The 13,896-nt window shown below is 39.2% G+C and overlaps 1 protein-coding gene across 2 annotated transcripts in view; it reads right to left on the bottom strand.

Moving 5' to 3' along the window:
- The window catches only part of LOC134220008 (neutral alpha-glucosidase C-like), a 65,535-nt gene extending 57,900 nt beyond the window's left edge, over window positions 1–7,635 (bottom strand). For both annotated transcript variants that reach the window (XM_062698929.1, XM_062698927.1), the window contains exons 1-2: window positions 7,005–7,635; window positions 5,458–6,186 (exon numbers count right to left, since the gene is read on the bottom strand). In XM_062698929.1, the coding sequence (XP_062554913.1) occupies window positions 5,458–6,186; window positions 7,005–7,089 (814 nt within the window). In that variant the 5' untranslated portion in view covers window positions 7,090–7,635. The remainder of the gene's footprint in view (window positions 1–5,457; window positions 6,187–7,004) is intronic.
- Between the last annotated feature and the right edge of the window lie 6,261 nt (window positions 7,636–13,896).

Raw genomic sequence — 13,896 nt, 5'->3', positions numbered from 1 at the left:
GATCTTGAAAGTTATAACTAAATCTTTTAATAAAACTGAGCATATTTGTTGCTCTATGGATAATGGTGTTGTAGTGGTCAGTAAAGGTTAGCTTGGCATCTAAGATTACACCTAAATCTCTAACCCTTTCACATTTTTTTACTGGATGATTTCCTAGAGTTACAGTTATTGATGGTGTGCTCCGTTTTCTACTGAAAGTGATCAAATTCTTTGTACTACAGAGAGCATGTACCATATTTGAAACCGGAAAACTGATCTTCAGTTACGCATGTAGATCGGAAGGCCTTACTCCAGGGATTTCTTGGATGACCAAGAACATATGCTGTGAACGCATTCTGTTCTTTGTACTACAGAGAGCATGTACAATATTTGAAACCGGAAAACTGATCTTCATTTACGCGTGTAGATCGAAAGGCCTTACTCCAGAGATTTCTTGGATGACCATGAACATATGTTGTGAACGTATTCTGTTCTTTGTACTACAGAGAGCATGTACCATATTTGAAACCGGAAAATTGATCTTTAGTTACGCGTGTAGATCAAAAGGCCTTACTCCAGGGATTTCTTGGGTGACCAAAAACATATGCCTTAGAACACATTCTGTTCTTTGTACTACAGAGAGCATGTACCATATTTGAAACCGGAAATTTAATCCTTAGTTACGCGTGTAGATCAAAAGGCCTTACTCCAAGGATTTCTTGGATGACCAAGAACATATGCTGTGAACGCATTTTGTTCTTTGTACTACAGAGAGCATGTACCATATTTGAAACCTGGAAACTAATCCTTAGTTACGCGTGTAGATCAAAAGGCCTTACTCCAGAGCAGAGTTGCCTAATGTCACCATCACTACAGAAATTTAGGTGATATCGATAGCACTGTTCGCAGCACAGTCATTTTTTATCCTAGCAATCAGTGATCAATGCAATGCTCTATCAGTTCACACTGATATTGAAACAAGCGGCTGTCACTGACAGAGATCAGAAAGTGGAAGCCTGCCAATAGGGCACTGCACGGAAACATTTTTTTCTCTTTCGTTCTTCATAAATTTTGACGTTTACTGGCCTTGTTGTTTTCTAATTTCTTTGCAGCGAAAAAGAGACAAAGCAGTCCGTGCAGTGCCCTATAAGTATATTCATGTGATGAAATGGTAAAGTTCTATAACCATAAAACACATGGACGAAAAACTTGAATTAGTAATTTGTTTGGGCGAAATTCACCATCCATCGATATTTTTAATTATCGTGCCGCTCGTTTGAAACTAAATAAAAGCATTATCTATCGATGTTCAAAATTCTCAGGCTGCGAACCATTTTAACTAGTGTAAACATTAAACCGTGAAATATTAACTACAAGTCAAACTAAGATGTGAAATGGTCCACAACCTTAGCATGAGATTGAGAGATTGATGCGGACAGTGCGTGGAGTTAAATACATGTTACGTTGCAAATTTTGGGATGATTCATAAAAAATGTAAAATATTGGTTTCATTTGATAACGCCATATTTCCCATCGGCTATCTTGTTCAATTTCAGATTTTTTTTAATGGACGTTGTCCATAATACTGCCAAATTATAGTATACTCTAAAGAGTTATATTCCACAGCATTACATTGTCTACCCTAGAAGGAATTTTAAACCCAGGTATTAAATTATAGCAAAATAATTGGTAATCCGTAAATTAGATTGTAGATGAATTCGTATTCGTCATATCTGTTTTGTTCAATGTTCTTACCACCTTCTAATTACAAATGAAATATTATATTTATTTCTAAACCTGACAACTTCAAACATTCTTATATGCTGGAATATCAGAAAGATATTCGGCAGCTTAGAGCTAATTAGTCTCTTTCCGGCGGAGTTATACCTCCTGGATAGTTTATTTTATTGCCAAGTTGCTCTGCTATCAGTGACAGAGATTGGTTAACTATCAGTCACTATGACTGACTGACAGAGCAGTGTACAATATCAGTGCAGAGTTGATAGCTAATTTCGTCTACTGATATGTGATAAATGAAGGAAGTCACAAATCAGCCTACGCTGTTGATATTGTTCAACTCTGCTCCAGAGATTTCTTGGATGACCATGAACATATGCAGTGAACGCATTCTGTTCTTTGTACTACAGAGAGCATGTACCATATTTGAAACCGGAAAACTGATCTTCAGTTACGCATGTAGATCGAAAAGCCGTACTCCAAGGATTTCTTGGATGACCAAGAACATATGCTGTGAACGCATTTTGTTCTTTGTACTACAGAGAGCATGTACCATATTTGAAACCGGAAATTTGATCTTTAATTACGCGTGTAGATCAAAAGGCCTTACTCCAGGGATTTCTTGGGTGACCAAGAACATATGGCTTAGAACACATTCTGTTCTTTGTACTACAGAGAGCATGTTCCATATTTGAAATCGGAAAATTGATCATCTACGTACTCTCTTTCTCTGTACCACAAGGACCATATACCATACTTAAAACAGGACTGCAAATCTTTGTTCCTGAGCTCAAGCCATTTCTTGGATAGCTTGATGACTTATCTGTGACTTCATGCAGAATAACTATCATTTCGGTCAATTTTTAAAGTCAAATTTGAAAGTATTTCGATTCCAGTTAACAAAAATGTCCTAGTGTCCATTTCGACCGCATAAAAATGGTTTTGATTGTGCTGCCATACAGTTAAATGGCTCAGTCTGTCAAACAACTAACACACATGTTTAACATGTACGTGGGTAGTGCTGCCAACAAATTTCTATTATGAAATTATTTCTCCTGTTTCAAACTTTTGGAATAGTAAAAAATTTTAGTATGAATGACGAGTGTGTATGAAAAATATTTATTTGGAAGACTTTACTTTTATTACGCTAGCGGAAAATAATTGAAAAACCTACTTTTATTGACTGCATGATGTATTATCAAATGTGTAACATAAGATTATTTCAGTTCAAACTACCAGTTTGGCAACGCGTTTTTCGACTATAAACAAGGCGACGAAGAAAATAAATTTCAAACGCTCTAAAGTTTGAAAAAAAACAGATCATTTGAACGTCTTCCGGTAGTTATTTTACAATTATTTTTCACTTGAGCAATAACCATTGCTTTTATTTAGTGCGCAGTGAGAAAATTTTGAGAAAAAGTGCGGTGAAAATCAGTGAATTACGGTGATTTTGGTGACGGTGTTGCGCGTCTTCTACAGCAGTGAACGAACTGGATTTTCCTTCGTCGCACGGATAACGTAGGAAATTGTGCAAAAAGCCACAGTCGCAAAGTAAAATTTAATCGTATTTCAAGTAAGTAACACCGGAATGTAATTTAAATGAATGCAGATCGTAGTGTACACTTTTTTCTATCTCGCCAGATGATTCGTTTATTATGTTAGTCCACGATTCGCGAGTATTTAGTGATTTAGAATTTGATATGACGGATACTAGTGCCATGGACGAATTAGCGCATAACCCTATATTCAGAATTCCCATAATACAAGTTCCATACAAATGTTTGCATATATGTTCATTTATTTAATAAGACGGATGAGATGTAATTTGCGTAAAGAGTTTAGTCACAAGATGCGTCTCATATATGCATTTATGTTTATATGCTGCTGAACAGTTTTCAAAATCCTTACTCATCATTTTCCCTGGGAGGGCCATTTTTGCCTGAAAAACACTCATGGGCATATACAGATATCGCAATAACTTAGAGTATCGTAATAGCTTAGTGTTTTAACTTATCTGAACATGCAATCATATATATAAATAATATAAAAGTAACTTGAATTTTGAACCACCCTGATAGTGCATGCAGCATAACACAGTGCAGAGAGTTGATAGAATGAATAGCGAATAGAGAGCGAATAAAAGAAAAAGAGAATGAGCAATAGTCTTGTGTGTACACATCGCGATCAGCACAGCTGAGCCAAATGAATGTCATGTTTTTTAGTTCCCGATACAGCTTAGAACAGGGCAACTGTTTCAAACGCGCGTAGTTTGATATAGTCGCGAAACGTGAATGTGCTAGAATATATTAGTGAATAAGAAAGAAAGTGTATTTTTCAAACAAAAAAAAAGCGATCAACTAACCGGTTCTGACGTTGGAGCCGGAGTGTTTACAAAGACGATTTTCACGTACACATGCAAACATGCAAGTGACTTCAATACAGTTAAAGCGATGATCCCTTTCCTACTTTGAGACCAAATAATCTCGGAATTTTCCCAATCAAAAACTAATCGCCAGTAATTAGTCGATGTTAGAGATCGAGAACTACAAATGCAACACATAAGCATCGCGAAAACTTTTTTTTCCTTATTTGTCGTCCAGTGAAACCGATCGATAATCGGATATCTCTACTCCTTACTTCTGAAAAAAAAAAACAAACCGAGAAATGTATCGACATCGGTACTCCATTGTCTATCAATGGCACTGAGTAGATCGACATGCACTTATATACTAATGACACGGGTAATGCTATAATAGAACTGGTCGCAGTGGAACACCAGAACAGGAATTTTAAAAAATCAGTAGTCAAAGTAGCAAAAAATATCACTAAGCATATTTATGCCGCCACTGCCGAACAAAACGGACTGGATCGTTTTTCAAAAGCTCTTTGCATAAAAAACGTTTGTTATGGAATGGATACCCTACCGTTATTTTAATGGGAATTGATACAATGTGGCACCGTAAGCGTAATCTGACCAAAACGGAATTACGCGCAAATATTTCTCGCATTCGTTTTTAATAGCAAGCCTATAGATAGGTAGATACATCCGGAACAAGCTCCGATCCATTGTCACAAAACCGCATATTCAATCATCAACTATTCAGAAATATATGAAGTGCAATTGATCAACGTCGCGTCCTCTTTTGTTATATAGAATTCTGGGTAGAAAGTTGTGATTATAAACAAATAAATTTAATTAAGCTTTGAGTAAATGAAGCTTTACTGTTTTTAAAAAATTGAACGTTTTCCATATTTCCCACGTGGATTTCAGCGGCTGTTCAAGTTGTTGAATTTCGTGCCTTTTGTCTTCCAACATTCCCCGTGCAGTGCACTATTGCACTGCATTCTGGTCAATACGACTCCTTCACGTGTATGGTGACTTGCTTGTCACTTGGTTTTCCATAAAAAAATCATACTTTTTAATTGCGTCGTATGTATACATATTTCGTACACATAATTTCTGAATTACCATAACTACCTATATTTCTGTGAAAACATCACAATTCAAAATTCGATGGATTTCAACGTCAAACGATGGAATGGAAATCACTATTTGCAGTAGATAGATCGTAAGAACAGTTGTTTTGGTAAACAAGCCAGCAATGGCCCCAGGACGCTTATTCCGTGTATCGTGATGAAACTCCCTAATTGGTAACATTCGATCACAACCGTGTGCCTATACAGAAAGCACAATTCGAACGTCGCCGCCGATCGGGGGCCTCATATCAAATGTCTACTTACTGTATCCCATGATGACGGGCACGGCAGACGCGTTCTGATTATTCAGCAGCAGATATTTTCGCCCGGGTTCGAGCACTGCCTCACCCAATCCAAACAGAATGTCCACCCCCAGATGGAGAGTCCACTCGATGAAACCATCGGACACGATAAGAGGACCTCGTGCAGTAGAGAATACAATTTCCTGGTTGGATTTTCGCTTCACTTCGACGAAAAACGTGGGACTGTAGATGCGCGCTTGGAGCTCGTCGGTTTCAATAACGCTCATTGGTTCGGTTAAATGCTGGCGGGATATTTCTCGGGCTACCGTTTCCAGGGAAAGTGCCAAATAGGTCTGGTTGACGACGGTTAAATGTGCCTGGATTTTGGACATCGAACTCTTGTGATAAGGGGTGAAGTTTTTGGTTGGTGTGAGAAAAGCACCGTCGTGCCAGTTTCCCTCGAAGAGAAACTGGTGCTCTGAGGGCAGGGAATGGTAGCAAGTGGAAAGGCTCGTGTAGCAACATCCGAGTCGGTGACACTCGTACTGGGAAATGTTTGCGAAACCACATTGGATGTGGTACAGCGTTGGGTGGCCACATGTTCCAACAAGTTGCTGTTTGGGAGCGTGGCCGATTTCCTGCGAGAAAAAGAAGAGGTAGGAGAAGGCCGGGATCACTATTGCAGCCAAGGTCAGGATCACAAACAGTCGAATTGTTTTGTTCAGGAGAAGCACGTGGATGAATGCGGGGCCTGGAACAAAAGAAAGATAATATTAGCTGGGTTCGTGAGTGGATTTACGCTTGGTTAACAATGGCAAATGGGGTTTCAGGATCAAAAAGGATTTCTCTAATCCGTGAGTAGGGGAATGCAAACAACACATCCAAAGGGTTATCAAAATATTATCATAGAATCAACAATGAGACGACCCTACAGTTGAGGTCGTAATAAGCATAACTATCAAGACGCAAAATAAGTAGGGGAATTAAAATAAAATGGCATTATTATCAATTACTACTATAGTTATTATCATTTATTATCAAGCATGCTATTGGTAGGTATATTTTTCAAGTCCATATTTGTGTATAAAGGCCCTCTTGTGGTGTGTTCTTTGTGAACAATTTTATAAATTGTGTATTTTATTTTGAAAAAATCTTTGTTGAGCTTCTTAACTTGCACGAAATCATTATATTACTGAAGTATTTATTAATTAAGTTTTTGAGTGACAAAAATGAGTCGGACTCGAAACAACTTTTTGTACGTTTGGTTTTGCGTGCGGTCAGCTTAGCGTAAAATCAAATGAATATGAAAAAAAATATTTCAAAATTACTAAAACTCATATTACTCTGAATTGTATATGGGAAGAGCTTCCTAACATGCTTAATTCAGGATAGTTTTCTTAACATTCCACTTTCATTTGAGCTTGAAATGAACCTTGCCAAAGTGCAGGATGGTCCAAAACTGTCAGTGATCCGGAATACCCTCGTTATCAAATGTCTTATGGTGCCAAAAATAGCTTCACTCAATTCACCCAAATCCAAGGATTCTACCCGTGAAGAAGCAACACATACTTTTATCAAATTCCGGAAAATCCACTTCAGTGGCCTCCTGTTCCTCTTCCGGCGTCAGCTCGCGTTGTTTGAGTGGAGGTGGCATTCTTCCGAAGCCTGTTATTGCACTTTATTGCGTATTTCTTCCAAACCTGTCAGAGTCGTTAAAGTCCGCACCCACATGAGGTATGCTTCACGCGTAGTAAGCTTTCTGTTTTATATTCCTTCTTCCACTCCGGTACACTCTATTCAAGTGAAATATTGCCTAGAAAATTCCACAGCTCGTCCTTTAATAGGTTACCCGCAGGGGAAGTAACACGAATCTTTTTTTTGCTTTTCAATTTAAAGCCAATCGCCCTGGAGTACGTTCACGCAGCGAAGGGCAATGAATCATTTAAAATTTTCCGACAAACCAACGCGCTTTGACTCCATTCAATCGCAGTTTTTATTTTCACACTCGCGGCGAGACGCTATCTTAAAGCGGATTTATGACTGACGATGTCAGTGGCAATAAATCTCCGCAGCTGCTGTCCGAAAACTTAACGACCTAATCAGAGCAAATGACGGCGATAGAAAGTGACAACAGCTATCTGACTTTCGGCAAACTGGAGGTATGAGACGCCTTCATTGCTAATTGAGTGACTCCAGTAGAGGCAATAGTTAATATCTACTAATTGATTGTCTTCATTGCAAAAGACGATGGCTTGCAATCAGTGAGGTCGTTATCTTATCAGAAAATTGTTATCAGAAAGTTGTTAGTGCTGCGTCGCTTTTGTTCGGATAGTTGTTTCTCGAGACTGTTTTCCAGTTAATGCCTTATTGATAGTCCCTACATTGACTGGAATTAGTTCTATGACGCGCTTGGACAACACATCCCGAGTAAGATCTTTCAAGTGTTGTTACATAGTCAAATTGGAGTATTATAACGATGGTAATTGGGAATACTTTCCTTCACCGGTAGGCTTCATCTTGCCATCACAACCCCTAACTGGAAACCGATTACCTCACAATTTTAATGTTCAGTGAGTTCAATGTTTGTTGAGCTGAGCTCCCAGAGCTATAAACTACAAGCCAACTTGTACTCATATGAAAGGAAATTCAATAGACCGCTTCAGCATCCGATCCCAGCCATGTTTTTAGCATGGAGTTGCTTTCGCAGCAGTGTGTGCAGTTGGGATAGGTTTCAGCTAATGGAGCCACGAGGGAAGGTATAATATTCCGCTGTCTGGTCGAACAAACGTGCTAACTAACAGCACTCTAGAGTCTATGTAGAGAGAAAGCATAGTAAAATTAATGTTCCAAGTTTTCTCGACATCTTCTACTAGAAGCTACCTCACAAAACCTGAGACAAGACAAGGCAGCTGAAGATAAAAGCATTTGAGTTATGTGCTTTTTTATCATTTTTTATAAAAGAGAGGAAATATTCGGCTTTGCTCGGAAAGCCTGTTGTGTTTTGAGTGCAAATGGTAGGGACTCTGCTAAACCGCACCAAGAGACCTTTTCACTGACCAGCGGTACTTTGCACGTGTTTTTCCTCATTTGATATAAAATATCCTCGATTACCGCGAGGCATCGAAAACCGCACAACTAAGCAGTAAGCACTTTAGTACATGTTTCATGGGTTTCTGAAAATCCGTACCAAGATCCAATTAAAAAATACCCAATTTTATCCACAAATTTACTTGTAGCTACATTGTAGAACACAATTGAGGATATTTTATATTAAATAAAATCATAGATAAGGTAAATCACTTAGGCACATAGACCGTTTCTGCACACAGTATACAAAATTAATGTTTAGTTTAATTTAGAAGACTTATGATTATGTTTAATTTTCAACATGTTTCCCAACTATCTTGCAAATTTCTCAATATTAATCCATTTTTAGAAATACAAAAAAAAATCTGTAGGCAATCTTAATCACTGAAAAACGCAACTGTGCCGATATCAATCTTTTCCAAATCGGTGTGTAGGGTAAATCCGGGTGAGATGCCACACCTTTTTAAAAATAGATAATTCTCCAAAGCAATACGTTAAATTGAAACTATTTTCATTGTCTTTGATAGTTTAGAGATCCTACTACATTGTGTAGAAGCCATTTGCAAAACAAATTAAACCGGACTGTACTATTTATATTTCAATAAAATAGTCAAATCCGGGTTGGACGCCACACCACAGGGGGAGTCGCTGCACGTGGGAAATGTTGTAGAAATGGAGATTATAATTTGCTTTTGGCGTTGAACGAACTTTTTTAGAAAAGCATAATCATATAGGGGAACTATTCCATTTTCCATCTCACTGAACATATATTCATCTCATCGCATAACAAAGAAATACAGCATCAATATCGTCGCTTCTTTTTGCTAACACGCGTGCTCACTGATGAAAAAAATCACAAAAATGAGAAACAAACCAAATTCCTTTTCATTGCTTTGTTTTTGATGGGATGGAAATAGGAGCTATGGGATGAAGTGCCGAACCGTTCCCCTATATTTGTATTTCAATCCAAAAACAAAAAAATTCTTCGCGTGAGCAATTTCTTGTTTCTACTGTATTACAATACACAGTCCAGGATATTAGTCATTTTTTTCCAAGTTCGTTTATTTGGTAGGCTCAGGCGTGTATAACACTTTACGGAGCCATTGTTCTTTGTGATATATACAATCAATATCATTTTATTATACGGTTAGTAAGAGGGGGTAGAAGCCAGCGTACTCGTGGTGACTCGAGGTTAGTTTACAATGTTTAAGGATGGACGGGGCTTAGGATTTGGGATCAGGAAATTTCAGCTTCTCATCCGGGCATTTGGCGTCAGTGACGATGTGGCGTGTCGTCGTGCTCGAGGAATGGTTCGACTGGGAGCATCTTCCGGATGGCAAGAGCTATAGAGCTCTACGGAACAAAAAGGCAGAGACAGAACAAAAAAAAAACTTCAAAGAAAGAAAAAAAACAAAATATTAGATTTTTATGTCAGAAGCACAAAGAAAACTATAAATGGCCTGCATATAGACAACATCACGATCTCCCAAAACACCGCGAACTTCCCTGAAGGGTTGTTTACCTCGGGCCACAAGGGTATCCAATAATTGCTCTCTGGAGGCGTCATTTTCCGAGCAGGACCAAACTACGTGATCGATGTCATCATAATCGGCTCCGCACCTACATAAGTTGCTATCGACAAGGTTTATTCTGTACAGATGTGCGTTTAGTGAATAGTGATTGGACATAAGCCTCGACATCGTGCGAATGAAGCCTCGACTTAAGACCTCACCTCTGAACCACGCTCGCCCAGAAACTTTTGGAACTATGGAAAATAGCCACCGTCCAAGTTCGTTGTGTGTCCAATTTCTTTGCCAACTTTGAAGAGTACTCTGACGGACTAATGGGAAAAACTCGTTGCTCGAGTATTGTCTATCATAAACTTCACCTTCCTGTGCGCCCACCTTTGCCAGCGAGTCTGCCTTCTCATTGCCGTAGATTGAGCAGTGAGATGGGACCCAAACAAAGGTAATCTTGAATGATCTTTCGACCAAAACACGCATCTGCTCTCTTATGTTTGTAAGAAAGTAAGATGCGTGCTTGACAAATTTCATCGACCGGAGTGCCTCGATAGAACTAAGACTATCCGAGAAGATGAAATAATGGTCTACGGGCTGATTGGAAATTATCCCCAAAGCGAAGTTAATTGCTGCCAGCTCAGCAACATAAACCGAGCACGGTTCCTGAAGTTTCCGGAAGGTGGTTGAAGTTACATTGAAAACACCGAAGCCAGTGGATCCGTTAATGCGAGAACCATCAGTGAAATATCTGTTGTTGCAATTGACATGTTCATATTTTTCTGAAAAAAGGGAGGGAATAGATATTTGTCGAAGATGATCTGGTATTCCTTGAATAGCGTATTTCATGGACAGATCGTATTCAATTGAGGAACTGTCGTTGGTGAAGTGAACTCGAGGTGGAGTATAACACGGAAGACAAAGATCTGAAGAAATGTAGTTGAGATAGACTCTAAGGAATCTTGAACGACAAGTCAGTTCAAGCATTTTATCGAAGTTACCTAAGACAAGTGTGTTACTTGTTCCACATTTGACGAGTATTCTAAGTGAGAGCTCCCAGTAACGGTGCTTTAAAGGAGTGACTCCAGCAAGCACCTCCAGGCTCATGTTATGCGTTGAATGCATGCAGCCAAGGGCAATACGCAAACAACGATACTGAATTCGTTCCAATTTGATCAGGTGGCAATCAGCTGCTGAGAGGAAGCAGAAAGAGCCATACTCTAAAACCGAGAGAATAGTCGTTCTATAGAGTTTGATGAGGTCTTCCGGGTGAGCACCCCACCATGATCCGGAGATAGAACGTAGAAAATGGATCCTTTTCCGGCATGTTTGTATCAAATACTCAATGTGGAGCTTCCAGGTACATTTGGAATCAAACACGACCCCAAGGTATTTAGAAGATAAAGATTGGTTGATGTCATCATTCAACAGCTTGAGTTTCAGTTGAGCAGGATACCGCTTCTTAGTAAACACAACCAACTGAGTTTTTTGCGGTGAAAACTCGATCCCTAAATGTCTGGCCCAAACAGTCAGATTATCCAGGGTACTTTGCAATGGTCCTTGCAAGACAGCTGCACATGGACCTCTTAGAGAGACCACGGCATCATCTGCAAGTTGTCTGAGCGTGCATTGTCCTTCCAAACAATTGTCAATATCTTTAACATAGAAATTATAAAGCAAGGGACTTAAACACGAACCTTGGGGAAGGCCCATGTAGCTATTTCTGGAAGTTGTCAGAGTGCCGAGTGTGAAGTTCATTTGTTTTCTGACAACAAATTATACAAGAAATTGTTCAAAATAACGGGTAATCCACTACTGTGCAGATTGTCTGACAGTACTTCTATGGAAACTGAATCAAAAGCGCCCTTAATATCCAAGAATACTGAAGCCAATTGCTCCTTGTGCGCAAAGGCCAGTTGTATATCTGAAGAAAGCAACGCTAGACAATCGTTTGTTCCTTTCCTTTTCGAAATCCAAACTGAGTATTTGAAAGCAATGCATTTTCTTCGACCCAATGGTCGACTCTTGAAAGGATCATTTTCTCCAATAATTTTCTCATGCATGATAGCATGGCAATCGGTCGGTATGAATTGTGATTAGACGCTGGTTTCCCAGGTTTTTGAATAGCTATTACTTTGACCTGTCGCCATTCAGGTGGCACAATGTTGTACTCCATGAAACAGTTGTACAGGTCAAGTAATCGTCTTTTTGCGATATCTGGGAGGTTTTTAAGAAGATTGAATTTGATGTTATCGCATCCCGGAGCAGAGTTATTCGATGAAAGAAGAGACATAGAAAGTTCCAGCATTGTGAATGGTCCACCCAAAGAACCGGGATCAGTGACTGATTCTCGAAATAGCGGTTCTGCTGGTACGGAATCTGGGCAGACCTTTTTGCGAAGTTGAATATCCATCGATTGGAGTATTCTTCACTCTCATTGTTGGAAATGCGGTTCCGCATGTTGCGAGCCGTTTTCAAAGTGTTGTCATTGAGGTTTCTCGTGATAGTCCCTCGACAAAACGTCGCCAGTAGCTACGTTTTTTGCCTTGAGAAGATTTTTGAGTTTTCTTTCGAGCCTCAAATACTCTTCAAAAAGCTCTGACCTTCCGTGTTTACGGAAGGCCTTGAAGGCATCAGATTTCTCAGAATACAACTTAGTACATTCATCATCCCATCCAGGAGTGGCTGGTCTTCTGATGACAGATGTACTTGGAACGCGTCGTTTCTGAGCTTCTAGTGCGCTTTTTTGAATCAACTCAATAAGGAATCGATATTCATCCAAAGGTGGAAGAGTATCAGTTGATTCAATACCAGTTTTTACCGCCGATGCAAATTTTGGCCAGTCAATGTTTTTCGTGAGGTCGAAAGGAACATTAACTGGCTCAGATTGTTGATAGCCACTCTTAATTGTGGTGGCTATCGGCATATGGTCACTACCATGGGGATCTTGAATTACCTTCCACGTGCAATCTAATGATAGTGAATTTGAACATAAAGACAGATCAATACGGCTTTGTTGACCATTTGGTCCTATTCGAGTTACTTCACCAGTGTTCAAAATATTCAAATTGAAATCGTCACACAAATCATAGAAAATAGGCGCTCTATAATCGTCATACGTTTCGCCCCATCCAATACCATGTGCGTTCATATCACCCAATATCAATACTGGAGATGATAGGAGGGAGACTGCGCTCCAAAAATGTCGACGATTAATAGAGGCATTTGGAGGAATGTACACTGAAGCTATGCAAAGATCTTTATTCTTCACATTTACTTGGCATGCGACGATTTCTAAGCCGGGAACAGTCGGAATGGGAATTCTGTAGAAGGAGTAGCATTTTTTGATCCCCAAAAGAACGCCACCATAATGATCATTCCGATCTTGGCGAATAATGTTAAAATCGTGGAAGTTGATTTCATCTTCAGAAGAAAGCCATGTTTCACAGAGTGCAAATATATCGCAATCGGAATTGCGAATCAAAAACTTGAACAAGTCTAATTTGTTTTTCAGACTATGACAGTTCCACTGCAGCACAGTGATTGTATCTTGGGTATTGGCCGTATTATCCATCGAAAGATACAATTCCTGCAAGAAGGGGCCATGAAACAGTCAATTGCTTCAGATAACTTTCCACTGTTGGTATAAAAGGTCAATGATAGGCCTCAATGAATTCGGAATATTGAATAAATTCAAAAAACGGTCCACAAGGTCCTTAAAGGAGATCAATCCTCGCTTGGACGGAATACTTTTACTAGAAGTGCGAATTACTTTTTTCTTTCGTTGATTCTCCTAGCTGGATGTTTCTTCGAAACATCGGATTTTAACAATGGCAGGAATGCCTTACTGCAACTAG

This window comes from Armigeres subalbatus, chromosome 3, assembly GCF_024139115.2.
Source record: "Armigeres subalbatus isolate Guangzhou_Male chromosome 3, GZ_Asu_2, whole genome shotgun sequence".
Taxonomy (NCBI): Eukaryota; Metazoa; Arthropoda; class Insecta; order Diptera; family Culicidae; genus Armigeres; species Armigeres subalbatus.
Note: the sequence above shows the minus strand (reverse complement) of the source record. Positions and strands in the feature narration are given on the sequence as shown.